Genomic DNA, 16,593 nt, shown 5'->3' on the forward strand with positions numbered 1-16,593 from the left:
TTTTTTTTCCTCCCTATTATAGTTGTTTAAACAGGTTTTGAGATAAAACACAGTTTAGCGCTTTAATTTTTATATTTTTTTGCTGGTCATCCCCACTTGTCTGGTTGTTTGTTAGTTTTTATATGCATTTTTTTCTTTTTCTTTCTATCGTGTCTTCAAAGATCGTTAAAAGATTCTGTTCCACTATATTCATCCCCTTGAAGAAATGAGAGTTTGAAGAGTTCCATTTTCTTTTTTCTTTTTTTTTTTTATCTTACAGAAGATGTAGTTTGCCAAAATGTGAAACAAACTGATGCAGAAATATTTTTTTAAAAGATCTAAAGTACACTTTAATAAGAAATTTTACAATTTGATTAACAAGACATTTACATTGACTCATTTATTTATTTTGATTAGTTTTTAGTGTTTATTATTTTAATTTATGTATCTTTTTTATTTGATTGGCTGTGTGTGTATACTGCTGAAGATGCCTAGGGACTTAATAAAACCCTTTACTTATTGTGTCTTGATGATAGGGGTGGGCCAAGCCCCCAGTGTTTCAAGATTCTAGCAACACCCCTGGGATTTGATGGATACCTACATTAGGTTATTCTGTAACGAGATTAGATAGATAGATAGATAGATAGATGAGTGTGGGCCTCATGGTGGGGTGGGGGTGGGGGGTTTAGGGGCGGAGTTTTCTTCGCAGTTTAGAGTGACTGACAGACAAGAAGTTGGGACGGCAGCGCACTGAGATCAGCAACATTTCTTCAACGACTTGTGGATGAAAACTGGATCAAAGATCCATCGATCACCAACTTTTTGAAAGCCATGCGCCTTTTCGGGGGCTGCCTGTTACTCGCGCTGGTTTCATGCAGAAATGGAGAGAAGACCGGAGAGTTGAATCCGGCTGCGGGACACGTCCTGCATAACGATGACAGGAACTTCTCAAAACTGGATCACATGAAACAAGAGCCTTTTCAGCAGCGACAACAAGCCCTGCCAGGTTTGCACGAACTCCAGTAGAAGCTTACATGCTTTTTCTGCTCCGTGGGTCGATTAAAATTTGTCAATTAAGCTGAAAATAAACGAAAAAGTTGCCGGGGTATAATGTAGATCCGTTTGTTGACATTTCGTTTATATTCTGCGCCATCACACTAAAAGGATGGTTGTATCAGATTAGAGCCTTAAAATGTCCTCATTCACTGAGCCCGGACCATCTGTATGAGGATTTGCTCGCAGATCTACTCATCTGTTCATGAGGAATAAGTGATGTGGGAGCTGACTCCTCATGAGTAACGGCCTCTCCATCTGTCTCTGTGAACGGCATCACCACCATCAGGCAGCCGTTTATCATTTCATATGGACATCATTTACAATATTATGACATATTAACATTTAAAGTGGTTTGGCAGTTGGTTAACATTTTTTTATGAAGATGCCAAATTAAGAGGAGAGAAAAAGCTGTAAAACATGTTCTTGGAAAGCAGCTCAGACAGTTAATGAGACTCAATTTGCATCCCAATTTCATGCAGATCAGATATTTACACTTCAACAGAATGGTTCTCCCTTTAAACTTGTTCAGTTTGTCTCCTGCTGGCTGTTTTTATTTAGAAAATTGAAGTGAAAGTAGATGCCCTCCTCTTCTCTGTGAAGCATGTCTGTCCCCCTCTTGAACTTGTCCTGACAGGCTTTTTTGCTCACAGCGGAGTGGCAACGAGGAGCTGAAAGAGGGATTTGTGACCCTGTTCGCTTATCAAGTGATTCATGACTAATTCATGCTGATGTAGGAGTACATTACCATCCGCCATCACATGAGCCCCCCTGTCTGTGTTGTGGACGACTCATGGAAATGTTAGCCAAGCATGCTGTTGTCTCTGGTACAGCCACCTCCACCCTTCCTCCCTCTTGCTCTTCCTCCTCCTCCCCTGCTGGCTTGCAGCTGAGTGCTGCCAAACTCTCTCCTCCCACCCTCCCTGCCCCCATCGGTTGACTGCCCACTCTCTGCTTGTACTAGATAGAAATTAAAACGCTTCAAAACAGAGATTAGAAATGCAGATGGTCACCTCTTCCATGCTGAGATTAACATCTTCATTGTTCTGCTACTTAATGAGCAGAGCAACAGATTTAGAGACTTTAATCATTCACCCCTTTGGGAATGTAGGAATTAATTAACTACAGGAATAAAGGGGGGGTTTGTTGGTTCACCTCCACCCAGAGCATCTCTTAGCTCAAAAGTCACTTTAGTATGTTAAGGCAGACACATGAAGAAACGAATCAAAGGCCACGCTTGTGTTTTTCTCCATTAGCGGAATATATGGCCTAATTCCAACACATGCAGGGTTGATGTGGGGTGGGGGGGGTCATAACAGATAAATCCCTGCTGGACCATCTGTCTGTGTTGCCTGGTGGTCTCACCAGACTGACCAGTCTGCATGTTTGTGTTCCTTCCTGTGCATCCGATTTATTTATGTTTTTCATAATCTTCGAGAAAATGATAAATTTCTAATGTTATATCTGCTCATTTTGGCTTCATACAGACGCAGACGCAATTCCAGGGTGAGAGCTTCATGATTTAATATTTGTTCAACTCAAATGTGTGCAAATTGAAAAACTTTTCAGCTGAGAGGGAACTGCATTTTTTAAATTTTTTTAGATAACATCTGTGCTGTTGCGTGCTTCATAATAATAGTATTCAACCCACATCAGAGGCAACACTGGATCCATCTCATCTGCACTCGGTGGCCTCAAGCAACCCATTTCTATCCTCTTCATAAACCTCTTTGTGGTGCGGTTCAGTCGCCAAACGGGGGCGATTATAGTAATCTGGCACAAAACACCTCCACTTCAGATTGCATGACCCCCTTCTGTAAGGCAGGACGCACATATTGAACAGCTGAGGTTGTCTGTCTTGGCAGGTTGACACAGCCAAAATGTGAATGGCAGCTTCATGTTGGTGGTTAAAAACAGAGGCACTCCCAGTAGCTCAAGGCGTTTGTCTGTGTAAGATAGCAGTGATGTGAGTTGATCTGGTTGTCTGACTTTGGCCCTTGCTGAAAGCCTGTAGCATAAACCATGGCTTCATGAGTTCTCAGTAAACCTTTTGGCAGATCTTTCTAGCAGCAGGATTATGAGCAGCAATTCAGCCAGCACTACTGTCAGGGTTCTTTTTATCGCTGTTATAGAAAGATGCTTATAGCATAATGAGTGGAGATATTGCTGCTATAGCAATGCTTCAGCACTTTGCAGATAAAAAAAAGAAAGAAAAATCAGAATAAGGGTTTCTTTATGGCCTCCTTGCAAAAAAATAGCTACCTAGTTGATGACAAGCTGGCTGCTGAGATTTATGGTTTCCCAAACACACGTTTCAGTCCAGGCTGCACAGAAGCAGGACAGTTCAGAAGGCAATATTTATAGCAGGGCAGAAGGTGAGGGAAGATACCTTGGTTGTACCAGGTGCTGGCAGAGTTTTGCAGCTGCATAGTAAGCCTCTTGGCACAGAGCTGTTTTTTAAACATAGCTTGGTTTTGTTGAATAAAATTGTGCTGTTTGGAGTCACCTTCACACACGGATTAATTCACATATTTTTAAAGAACTTGCTAGGTGATGCTTGGAAAGCTAAACTTGGACAAATTGAAAATTTAAAGGTGTAATAATTGTTGGATATTTACAAGTTTGTATGGAGCTCATTTGTGCACAATTATGTTTTCAAGAGTCTTGTTTCTGGGCTGCTTAATAAGTCTAATAGTGCTGCACCACCACAATAACACCTAATAATGTAGCTGTCTTTCTATAGCCAAGCATAACAAGAAAACATTTAATTATTATGTTTGTCCACAAATCCAAAATAGAGAAAGGTGTCACTCCGTAATGAGATGGCAATTATTAGCTTTATTATAATAAAGCTGCTCTTATTTAGAATGTTTATGTTCCATTTGTCCGATGGCAAAGTCTAAAACGGTGACTAACCAGAACCACAGCATCATCTGACAAAATCACCATCCTCATTTCAGTAAGGAGAGTTTAAACCAGAGGTTGAAGCAAATTGATTGGCGTATAATAATTAGAATAAATAATTAGACTCTGATGCTACATCAAGGCTTAACATGACACGGCGGATGATGGGTAAGTCTCAGAGTTCGGACGCTGGTGGTGGGCTTTGAAGAAGCAGACTTCTAATGACATCGTGGGGAACTGCAGAAGGTGGAGTTGGGGACTGGAAGGAGTATGACAGCAGAAGTGAGATTTAAGAAAAGAATAGTAATAGAATGAGTGGTTGTGTGAAAAGTTTTATAGCAAAGGTAAAGAGAGAGTGGAAAGGTAGCAGAGGAAAAGCTGTTCAACAAAACAGTGAACGAGTTGGATCAGAGGTGAAGCGTCACGAGTTAAAACATCACCTGTGGAGTGATCGTCTTTATTTACATGAATAATGAATTTCCAACATTTTCTCACACACTCTGTGGCCAGCTAATGTGTTTTAGCTATAAACCATATTTTTCTTTTCTGTTGATGTCTTGGAGCCTAAAGGTTTATACAGTTTCGTAGCAAGGACATTCCTTAACTGTCCTGCCTGAAAGGTGCTACTTAGTTGTTCTGGCTTTTCTACTTTGGAATAATAAACAAGAAACACTTAGAAGTAAATTAGTTAGATTTTATTATTCCTGTTTGTTTTTTACTAGGAAGTTCCAGTGAGGTAAAACATGTCTTTGCAAGAGAGACTGGAGCAGTCAGGTGGTACTTTATGTGAGAGCCTTGGCCGAGAATATGCTCGCTGTGTAATCTTATGTTCCCAGAGGCGGCTGAATTGTTCACATAGTGTACCACGTTTCTTACCAGAGGATTCCACTAGGGGGCACATAAGAGAACGTAGACTGAATAAAGTTGCCAAATTTGTCAGATGTAAACGAAATAATAAACATGACATCAGCAGAGGATATTAGTGTCTGATTCATTTTGAGGTCACAGCAGAAAAATGACAGCAGTGGCATCCTAGACTGTATATAAGACCCCTAAACAAGCATGTCTTGTCTTTGAACGTTTCCATAATTTTACCACTGTTGACCCTCTGACCTTACATCAGTAACATTGGTCCCTACTCTGCCACTAGTAGTTACTTTCATATTGCTGCTTGCAGACACACAGCGTTAATTTCAGAGGATGTGTACAAATGGTGCTTCAGACAAATGGTAAATTGTAAATGGTCTGTATTTGTATAGCACGTTTACCCAAAGCACTTTACAAAATACATCACTTTCACCCATTCACACACACATTCACACCCTGATGGTGGAAGCTGCCTAATGCAAGCCATGAAAATTGTGTGTAATCTAAAGCAAGTTTTTCAGCCTTAGACTGCAGTAACAACCAGAGAGTTACTCTGTGTTAGACTCAGGTGGAAAGAGTTGTCACTTTCTCATTTGCCACCACCAGCCGCCTAGTTACCGGTGCAGACTTATTGATCAAGGTAGCTTTGGGATAGCCTCCTAGTGCAAATATGTTGCCAATGTGTGCTTGATAGTCTTATTTTAGATCCTTGTACTGCCTCCAACCACCTTCCTTATAAGCTCTGTGGTTAAATCAGTGGTATTGAATGGATACATGATCAGATAGAAAGACTTCAAATACTGACGCGAAGATAAATGTAGCTCTTTACATCATGAGATGTGGTTAGACATCAAGTGACAACTTTTGTCAACTGTAGTGGAACATAATGACAAGTTGAGCAACAATATTGGCAAAAAGTTGGCGAGATGTCTTTTATCATTAAGTGAGATACACAGAGACGGAGTGTAAGTGTCATCATGTAGCAAGACATAGCGTGACACTGAGAGCCAGTGTTAGCACCAAAGGGTTTTTCACATATGATGCAGTAGGCCCTGCACACTGCTTCCAAGCCCAGTCGTGTCTATGTGTTGCATGGCATATAAACAAAGGTCAAGGGTGGAATTTATTCACAATGTACAGATTAAATGCCCAAATGAATCCTCACACTCTACTGCTCCTCTCCTGCTCCTCTGTAAAAGTAACCCCAGGACTTTCCCCTGACAGCGTGGGAGATACGTCCTTCATCCAAGCCTACTTCCCAGATAACTTTTTGGTACCAGGTACCACACAAGGAACCTAACTTGCACTTCTCCTCTGCTCTGTGTACCACATCCCATTTAGCAGCTTTATTGTGACATAATGAGACACTGAATGTCGATGTCATCATTAAGTGGGATGTAAACTGCATATTTATTGTTAATTCATGTTCATTGTTAAGCCTCAACACCTTGCATTGTCCAGACTTCATTTGTTTGCCTGAGTTCATTTGTTGATGTACACATCTAGATCTTATAACATGCTTACAACCAAATTAATGGGCCGAAAGAAATTCAAACAGTCTCAAGAACCTTTTGCATCATATTTTACAAACTGAGCCATCACCCAAATAAGCATTCTGTTCAGTGCAGCTTGATCATGTTTCCTCCATCTGTTGATCATCAATTATTGGTGCTATCTGCTATCTTCATTGCCACTATTAATTCATACTACCACCCTGAATTAATAGCACCGCAGACTGTCAACAGGCTGCAGTAAAAGTGGGTTGCAGAGGTTTTTTGGCCCATTTTCTGGCCAGAGCCTTCAGGAATTTGGGTATCAAGAGAAAGAGGAAACGGAGAGCCACCCGAAGTATCGTCGAAAACGCAGAGGGGGCTCAAGAGAAGAGACCCTTGGAGGCAGGGTTGCTAACTAGCCATCTGGAAACGAGGCGAGGTGTGGTCAGCGTTGGCTGGGTCACCTGGATTAGGGTGTATGAGGTCAAAAGACCTGAAACACCCAATGATTACAGGAACGTCACTAAAGATGTTTCCAGAGCCATCCCATAGAGTCACATAGAGGCGTGCGGTGATAGTTTATTGAGTATTCTGTCATTGTTATGCAACACATTACCTCTCAGCTGTAAAGCCTTGTTATAATGAGTTTATTATGGGGTGTTGGTGTGTACTGTGAGTGGCTAATTGGGCAACGTTCTACATGATCATTATTGAGCCTTCAAAGGGATCCTCTTGGAGCTGCCTGAAAGCATGCAGTGATTGGAGCTCCCTGCTGGAAATATGGAAGGTATGTAGCTGCATGCTGATGTGGCATCAAGTTGTGTGAACAGCAAACTGAAGACTTTGCTGTACTAATTGCACAATTTATTGTTGGCATTTATGTCGTCTTTACACTTTGTTGGGATTAATTGACTGATATCCTCGAGGGATTCCACAAATTAGTTTCCCTGTTGAGTTGTCAATAAGGTCCCATCTAGGTTAATTGGAAATCGCAGCCAACTCCATTCTGTCAGAAAATAGAGGGGTGAAACAGCAGGAACACCATGCAGCATCTTAATAAAATGTAACCTGGAGTTTGAATTGTTAGTGAGGAGTGCTTTTTTTATTTGATTGTTTATTTATTAGTCATTTGTTTGCTGTAGTAGATGTGATTATGTTGTAAATTATGTAATTATTATATATTTCCAGCAACCCTTTCTGCCATACACAAGCTTGCAAGGACAAGTTTTGGCCATGATTGGTAGTATTATTGTTTTATTTCCCCTTAGATTCCACCTTTAATCTGAGGGTCCAGGTGAACGACATGCTAAGTCATCAGGAACTGAGTCAGGCAGTTGTAGAGGTCTTCGTCAACTACACCAAGAACAACACAGCTTTGAGCGGGGTGGACGGCAGCACTTTGCTTCATGTTCCTTATCACTCAGGGCTGCCCATCACGGTCGTAGCCAACAAGGCTGGCTACATCCCTGCACTGCTACCATGTCAAACCAACAGAATACCAAGTATGTTTCCACACACAAACTCTCACAGCACATCACTTGCCATTTTACTGTAAAAACCTACTCATATCTAATGAGAACACCAAAAAAGTCTCAACAATTTTATCCTTTGTGATCAAATTGGCTCACTTACAGTTTGGGTGCTGGGGTGTCAAAGAAAGGCTAAATCTTACTCATGCTTTTCCTAATTAGCTGGCCTCACCTCTGAAAATGTTTCTTGCATGTGTGTCTCTGCTGTTTGGCTTTCGTCTGCAGAGCTCAGTATTAGGACAGAGAATCCTGAGCTATTGTGGTTGGGAATTTTAGATAAGCCCCTTCCAGCAATCCTAATTCCTCCCCTTGGCCCTGCCCCTCGGTTCTGCAGATGTAAGGTGCTTCTTTTCTTTTAGGGATCAAGAAAAAATTGTCATCTAGCCCTTCGACTGGTATGTTGGAGACCAACAGCTGTGAACTGACCTACTCTATCAGCAAAAATGAAAGAGGGGGGTCTGGTCAGACTGTAGAAGGACTGGGATTTGGTTCAGGTCTCATACTGAATGGGTCTGTGCAGAGTAAATATAATAGAGCTGACGAAAGAAAATGCAACGCTGCCATCTAGTGGAAAAACTCTAAACTTTGACATCTTAATTTTGAGTAACACTCCTTCCACCTTCTTTCTTTATTATTGGGGCAGTCTTTTCATCCGCGACTGTGTCAATGCTCAGTCTCACTCAGGGCAGCATCTGGCTCTTTGAAGATTCAGTCCTGATCACTGGAAAAACAGCTGGTAAAGATTTTTCACACAGCACCCCTTCCCTTTTTTTCTTTATTTTTATTGCTCTTTTCAAGCATTTTGCTAGAACCTGATTATCATTTCATTCATGTCTAGACACTTCATCTCAGCCCATCGTCAGGTTTCCAAAAAGCCTCCTGAACCTCACAGACAGCGGCAACCTCACCTCAGTTAAAGCCTACGTCACTATTCCTGACCTGACTTCAGAGCAGGGCGGCTCTCTGAATACACAGGGCATCATCATCTCCAAATCAGGTACATGTATTTATACGGAGGCATGTCATGCCCAATGTACATTTATTTGTTTTATTTTGTTTTAACTTAACATTTATTCAACAAGAATATACATTCTCTTTTCCAGCAGTGTTCTGGCCAAGATAAACAGCAGTAACAAAAACATACATGTAAAAAATAATTAAAAATAAGTAATAAAAACACAAGTTAAGGGTTAAAATACCAGAATGTAAAAACCACAGTCACTGCAAACTAAAAGGGGGCAGGGTGATCATGTATCTGCTTCTTTTTTCACTAAAATTATCCTAAATTCATTAGCTGGAACCAGCTCCTTCAGACTGAGCTGATTTTACAGTTTATTCCGAGCAAAGGAAGCAGCAAACCTAAATACTTTACTTTTCCCCCTATTCAGTACAGACTTTGGGTATAGATGACAAGACCATAATGACTCTTTATAAAGAATATAAGTCTATTCATTGGAAGCAGACCCAGAATAGTTTTATAAATACAACTATTTCAGTGTTTGAGTCTATGGAAGGACAGAGACCTTCCAGCTTGAGAATACTGTGTGCACTGGTGTGTGAGCAGTTTGGTTTGCAATGAACCTCAAAACTCTGTCCAATGCATGCATCACAAAGAAGAATGCATATATATGACTTCACCATTATCCACACACACGTACAAATATTTATCACCCTTAGTCTTATTCTTACTTTTATAGTAAAAGTTTTACTAGTTTGTTAGTTTATTTATGGCTCCAGTTGATGGTTGTAATTCCTCAAAAAGAAACAACTAAACTGGATGTCCCCTCAAATAAATAGAAATAATAAAAGATTACAGGTCACAGCTGATTTTGATTAATGTTACGACCCGACTTGGCCAGGGAATATGAGGTGTAACAAAGAGCACGGCACAGGTGGTAAAATGGGAGCTATTAGAATTTATTGTCACAAGTAGTTGACAACCAATACAAAGGGTGGTGAATCACACGTGTTGGGGTTAGCGAAGCTGCTTAAAGCAAAGAACACAATAGAAGTGCGATATTCTAACTCAAAACCAGCTAGAACAAAAGAAGCAAAACCAAGAATAAACAGGTGAATGAAAAACTAGCCTACTAATCAATGATGTAAACACAAAGTGAAGCAGCTCCAAAAGCTATGCTATAACCGTAACATACTATATACAGCTACCAATCTAAAATGATCTAGCCAAACACATTCTACTTTTAACTATACTCATTATAACAGAGAGAATTCAAAAGGGCTTTACTTGTCACCCATCGAAGGAGAAAGAGAAAACAAGACTGTCAGCAGAAATAAAAACCCAAAGCCCAACAGTTTTAACACTGTGGAAAAAATACTAATCTTGCTAATCAAACTCCACCAATCAAAGTACACAATCACAACCACAAAAGCTCTGCAAGGCATCGACAGGCAGTCCCCAGCTGCAGCTGGCTCATATTTCCCTGAGTGTAGCTGCAACATCAACGTTAGGCCAAGCAGTGTCTCAGTCAGCTGACAGGAAGTGAAGGTGTGGTGACCAGATCCAGTCCCCGGTGGGTCATGGCACACAGGGATTTGCATGCAAAATAAGAGATATCATTAGGCAAAAGGCAGGCAGCCGTAACAATCAGCCTCAGAAGAGATGCTGCTGGCTGACAGCAATAAACCCTTTAAGCCACATCATGCAAGCAATTCTTAACATTGTCAAATAGCTGTGCTTGTGGCACTGGTGTGTCATTTGGCAAAAGGTTTGGTTTAAGAAAAGGAAAAAAAAAAAGCTCGTAACACTTCTTCTGCTTCACTAAAGCATGTTCTGCTTCTCCAAAGAACACGTCAGTGTGGAGCTGAGCCCGCTGGCGGCCGTCAGTGTGCAGCTTTTCTCCGGAGACATGGAACTGAACATAGGCGGGCACGTCCAGATCAGCCTCAGAGTTCCAGATAGTCGTGGACTTCAGACTTCAGATGTTGTTCCAGCGTGGTTCTTCAACAGGACTGTTGGTCAGTGCCCATCAGAAACATCCAAATCCAAATTTCTGTTTATCCCAGCCAACGACATGAAACATGAACTAACTTAAGTTCGATGCATGTAAAAAGGATCAGCAGTGGTAATAGAAGAGTCTTACCTGCAATCAATATGTAATCATCTCAATTAGGCAAGCAAAAACCTTCATCTAACTTTAAATGAACTCATTCATATTCATATTTAGGAGCTCCTTAGTTTTATAATCTCTGTATCTTTTCTTTTTTTTTTCTTGTTTTTGCTTCATTTTGTCCTGCATCATGACAGCAGAGAGATGGCTGTCTTGTTGTGCTGAACAGATTAGCTCTGTGAAGGAGGTTATAAGGCTCCCTTTGATCCTTGATTATTGTTCTTCATTTTGGATATTTCTCATTTTTTAATGCTGGACAAGATGAGGGTGAACAAGGGAGGGGGAATGTGACGAGAGGAAAAAAACAAGACCGGGATTCAAAAGGCAACAACTGACAACCAAAACAGAAAAAACAGCTGTTACGCCTGTAGAGAAACTTAAGGGCCTCTGTAAGACAACAAATCAGACAATCATCAGGAGCACCTATGAGAAGACAAACTGTGGAAAACATGAATAAAAACAACACACATAAGAACAGCAAATAAAAATATTACTGTAGTTACTGGAATTACACCTACACACAGCAACAGTACAAGCATGTGTATTAGTTAGAGAGTGGGATGAGATAGTGATGCTACTGCACCCCCTCCAAGGACCAGAAGCTGACAAAGTGGACCCCAAGGCCCTGCCAAGCAGCAGCCGCCACCGGGTGGACAACACACCCACCCAGGGGGTGGCAGAGGAAAGCCCCAGCCAGAGGCCCCATGGCCATGGAGCATAGGCCCCAGGGGGCCAGGGATAATGGCTGCCAGCCCCAAAGGTCACCGGCTGCACAGAGGCAAGGGATCCCCACGAAGCTGAGAACAACGTACCTCTCCCTGCCTGATGCCCAGGAGGATCAAACCAACTTGGACAGCCACCCATAGTGGGTCCGCAACCGGCCCAATAAACCAGCCAGTGCCCTGGGAACCAAATGGCCCCAGCCCCTCCACATTATGTCTCTATCTTACTTTCCAGACTGTTTTTTTTAATGTTGATGTAGATGTTTTTCTGGCAGCTTTACAGGCTGCAGGGAAAAGTAAAGGCTGTCTAATACATTAAAATGAATGATCACAATAAATGGTGTTAAATTACTGTCATTATACGTCAGATGTCCTGATTAAGTCATTATAACACATCATTGTGTTTGTGTCACCACCTTTATGTTAATTTTGGAAAGAAAACTTTAACAAATAGAATCACTAATCACTCAACTTAGATTATCTGTACTTTTGCAATATAATACATCAGTTATTCAAGAAAATTTAAAGTCATTAAGCTTGACAATCTTTGAGGAGAAATGAACAAATTGCTACCAACACTGTTGATGTGTGTGTTGTCCTGATGTGTGTGTAGGTGGTTGGATGCGGAAAGGACTTGGGAAGGTGATGTCAGTAGATGGAAAACTGATGTGGACTTTCACTGCTCCTCACCTGGGTTACTGGATCGCAGCACCTTTGTCATCGACCAGAGGCAGGTGTCCACTTCGAAGATGTTAAAATGCTGCAGATAGAAGGTAGAATTCTGTACCACCATATTTCAAATCAAGCAGCAAAGGTTTGGCCGTACCAGGAAGTTACTTAATACATTGCAGCTGTTTACCTTGTGATAGGTGTGGCTGGTTCCCTGCGTGTGGAAATAAACATTTTGTATGTTTGTTAATAAGGATTATTGAAAATATAAATGAAAGATAGCTTATACAAATCTAAAAAAAAGCAATCGACAACATTTTTAGAAGAAAAAAGCCACTGATGATGTTTATAGTTGTCTTATTGCATGTTACATTGAAATGAGCCCTTCATCCAACTTTTTCTTTTTAGGTTTTTTCGATCTCGCCGTGCCCGTTGACTTTATCTTCCATCATTTCTTTCTCCTGATGGTTCTCTTTGGAGGAACGCTTGTTACCATCATCTGTCTTCTGTTTGGACTCTTATATTACTGCAGGTAATAATGTCAGTCTGTGATATCTTTATTAGAAGTTGTGAATTACAGCTGAAGATTAACTTAATGGTTTTGTTCCATCAAATTTCTTCAAGTTATAGTCTAAGAAAATTCTTTATAGACTATTAGTTAAAAGAATACTTGATTAAAAACGTTTTATATTTATGCTTTGCTAGAGAATCTTATCTGATCATTTTCTCTTTTTCTCCACATTGTGTAAACACACTTGGGATGGACTGTGGATCATTGAGATCAGATTGTGAAACCTAAATTCAAACATGGTCTGGGATGCTTGTGTCCACATACTTATAGAAGGACAAATCTACTTGATCTCTTCATTTGTATCTGAAAAATATCAATCAGTGGATTACCAGGAGGCTTAGACTCACCAGCCACTTTACCAGGTCCACCTTGCTAGTATCGGGTTAGACCATCCTTTTTCCTTCAGGAATGCTTTCATTCATAGATCCAACAAGGTGATGGAAACATTCCTCAGAGGTTTTTCTCCATATTGACATGACAGCATCACACAGTTGCTGCAGGTTTGTCGGCTGCATCCATGATGAGAATCTCCCGTTCCACCACATCCCAAAGCTGCTCTACTGGACTGAGATCTGGTGGCTGTGGAGGCCGTTGGAGTCCAGTGAACTTATTGTCATGTAAAAGAAAGCAGCTGGAGATGATCTGAGCTGTGTGACATGGTGCATTATCCTGCTGGAAGTAGCATCAGAAGATGCTACACTGTGGTCATAAAGGGATGGACATGGTCAGCAACAATACTCAGGTAAACCATACTGAGATGGTACTAATGGGTCAGCTAAAGAGTGTCAACAAATTATCCCCCACACCATTCCACCCCTACTACTAGCCTGAATCATTGACACAAGGCAGGATGGATCCATATTTTCATGATGTTTCCACCAAATTCTGAGCCTACCATCTGAATGTGGAGTTGAAATGGCGACTCATCAGACCAGCAATGTTTCTCTATCTTCTGTTGTCCAGTGTTGGTGAGTGTGTGTGAATTGTAGCCTCAGTTTCCTGTTCTTAGCTGACAGGAGGCACCCGGTGTGTCTTCTGCTGCTGTAGCCCATCTGCTTCAAGGCTGGACATGTCGTGTGTTCAGAGATGCTGTTCAGCAGACCTTGGTTGGAACCAGTGGTTACTTGAGTTACTGTCACCTTTCTATATCTCCAACCAGTCTGTCCATTCTCCTCTGATCTCTGACATCAACAAGACATTCTGGTCCAGACAACTGCTGCTCACTGGATATTTTCTTTTCTTCAGACCATTCTCTGTAAACGCTAGAGAGGGTTGTGTGTGAAAATCCCAGTAGATCAGCAGTTTCTGAAATACTCAGACCAACAACCATGCCATGTTCAAAGTCACCTAAATCCAATTTTTTTCCTCATTCTGATGCTCAGGTTTGAACTTAAGCAAGTCGCCTTCACCGTGTCAACATGACTAAATGTGTTGAGTTGCTGTCGTGTGATTGGCTGATTAAATATTTGTTTTGACAAGCAGGTGGACTTAATCAAGTGTCTGGTGAGTTTAAAGCTGCATCTTTTATTTTGACTGCTACTGGGATTGATTGAACCCACTGTTGTCACCATAAGAGCTTTGCATCAATCAAATGAAAATAATCTGAGCTCTCTAGCGTACTGTTGCACTTACATGCTTAAAAAACTCAAATAAAAAGTAATAGGTTGGTTTAATAATCGATTCTCATAACAATCTGTTTGTCTGCAGAAGGGAGCCAAGTGACAGTAAAGCAACCAAGATCCAGCCAGTGATAAGAAAAGACCAAACCACCTCTACCTGCGATGATGATGTCTGTGAGGCATCTTCAGGGGATGTCTGTGATCCACAGGATGGTCAGAACCAGGTGGAACAGGGGGATAATCAACGCAATGCCTCCTTTATGTCGAAGCATAACAGTAATATCATAGTCAGCCCCACTGCTGTGGCCATTGCAGTGGAGTGTAACGAACTGGAGCTCAACGCTGACCTGAGTGATCTAACATTTTCACACAAGAGCTCAGAGCAAGTCAGACTTCCTGCATCTCTCACAGACAACTTTTTCTTCTACAACCAGCCTGTTGCCATTCTTCCTGCTCCAGCTTTCTTTCAGCTGGAGGAGCACCTGGAGCAGGCTCAATGGAGCAAGTCGGCCACTCTCCCACGAGTGGGTGCTTCAAACGGTGCTGCCACAGAGCCTAAAGGTACATTTCCCACCCAGAGCCAGGTAGCAGAAACTGAGGATCAGCATGAGGTTGTAGAGAGCTCTCAGGATGCAGGCTCCGCCAACACATCCAGGGTTCCTTTCAGTCTCCCAGAGTCACTATCAGTACCAGGGACGTTGAATAAAATCAGGGAAGGCCGCCACTCGGTGAATACCCTGGTGGGATTATCGAAGATCCCCTCACCTCAGCCTTCTCGGGCATGGTTTGTATCACTGGAGGGAAAACCTGCGGCTGAGATCCGTTATTCTGTGTCAGAGCAGCAAAGGAGACGGAGGCCCATTGAGAGTCGAGAAACCAGTTTAGACTCAGGAGTGGACATGAGCGAACTAAACCAGAACTCTGGTAGAAGGGCTGTAACGCTGGAGCGAAATGCTACTTTTGTCAAAAGCAAACAGACACCAAAACAGTAAAAAGCTGCCCGTCTGCCAGCAGATGCATGGAGAAAAGTCAGCATTTCAAAGCAGAGTGTACACGGCTGGTGGAAATATTACAGGCAAAATCCTCTCATCCTGGAATCTCTTACACCAACAAGAGTGTCAAATTACAACATACAAGTGCAACAGACGACAAGTGTTCAGTTTTTAACTTGTGCACTCAAAGAATAACATATAGTGACTAAAGGTTATGCATTGTCTTTTATTTGTTTGAAAGTCTATTAATGTGTTATTAAATGAACATAGAGGATTGACCTAGATCATATTAACACTGTCAGACTATAACTGAGGAAGTTTTGCTCAGATTTGAATGCTTACTTACGTGTTGTTATTGTAATGCTGTATATATTATATACTGGGCCTTAAAATGAAAAAAACTCTTACATGCCACAATAAAGAGATTTATTTATTTTGTGCATATTCATTTAATTCATTCTTTCATTTTCTATACAACTTATTCCAATTCAGGGCGGCAGGGGGCTGAAAGCTAGTCGGGGGCTGGAGTCTGTCCCAGCAGCTAGCAGGCGAGAGGCAAGGTACGCCTTGGACAGGTCGCCAGTCCATCGCAAGGCCAACAGAGAAACAAACAAACACTCACACTTGCTCCTAGTGAGGATTTAGAAATTAACCCACACACACACAGGGATAGCATGTGACCTCCACACAGAAAGGCACCACAGGGACCTTCTTGCTGTGAGATGACAATGCAACCACCACCACCTTAAATCAAACAAAAACTAAATAAAACAAATCCAAATATGATCTCTGCTGATAATTATTTAAAGACTAAACAAGCATGGCTTTCTTTAAAGGGTAGGGTTAGGCATTATAAATTAGACTTTTGTGGATCATATAGATTAGATTAGATTAGATTAGACTTTATTATCTCACAGTGGAGAAATTCACTTGTTACAGCAGCTCTTGTTATAGAATAAAGTACAGAGAGGCAAAATAAGGTGAACATGCATCACAGCAAGAAAGTGCAATAGAAATTATTTACAAGTCTAAGAAAAGCAAAAATATGTACCGTTATAATATAAAGA

At 41.3% G+C, this 16,593-nt stretch overlaps 1 protein-coding gene across 1 annotated transcript; it reads left to right on the forward strand.

Moving 5' to 3' along the window:
• The first annotated feature begins 704 nt into the window (after nucleotides 1-704).
• Nucleotides 705-15,959, forward strand: LOC121650702 (protein FAM171B-like). The gene is made up of 8 exons (XM_042002363.1): nucleotides 705-985; nucleotides 7,565-7,798; nucleotides 8,469-8,561; nucleotides 8,664-8,822; nucleotides 10,631-10,801; nucleotides 12,289-12,405; nucleotides 12,753-12,876; nucleotides 14,623-15,959. The coding sequence occupies exons 1-8, from the start codon at nucleotides 811-813 to the stop codon at nucleotides 15,524-15,526; spliced, it is 1,977 nt and encodes a 658-aa protein (XP_041858297.1). The 5' UTR covers nucleotides 705-810; the 3' UTR covers nucleotides 15,527-15,959.
• The last annotated feature ends 634 nt before the right edge of the window (nucleotides 15,960-16,593 follow it).

Source organism: Melanotaenia boesemani, chromosome 12 (assembly GCF_017639745.1).
Source record: "Melanotaenia boesemani isolate fMelBoe1 chromosome 12, fMelBoe1.pri, whole genome shotgun sequence".
Lineage (NCBI taxonomy): Eukaryota > Metazoa > Chordata > Actinopteri > Atheriniformes > Melanotaeniidae > Melanotaenia > Melanotaenia boesemani.

What these genes read in the sequence shown, in the direction of transcription:
- LOC121650702 (XM_042002363.1), top strand. Translation starts at nt 811, where the DNA reads ATGCGCCTTTTCGGGGGCTGCCTGTTACTCGCGCTGGTTTCATGCAGA. An exon ending in GCGACAACAAGCCCTGCCAG is followed by an intron (nt 986 to 7,564) that starts GTTTGCACGAAC and finishes ATTTCCCCTTAG; the next exon opens with ATTCCACCTTTAATCTGAGG. An exon ending in GGACTCTTATATTACTGCAG is followed by an intron (nt 12,877 to 14,622) that starts GTAATAATGTCA and finishes GTTTGTCTGCAG; the next exon opens with AAGGGAGCCAAGTGACAGTA.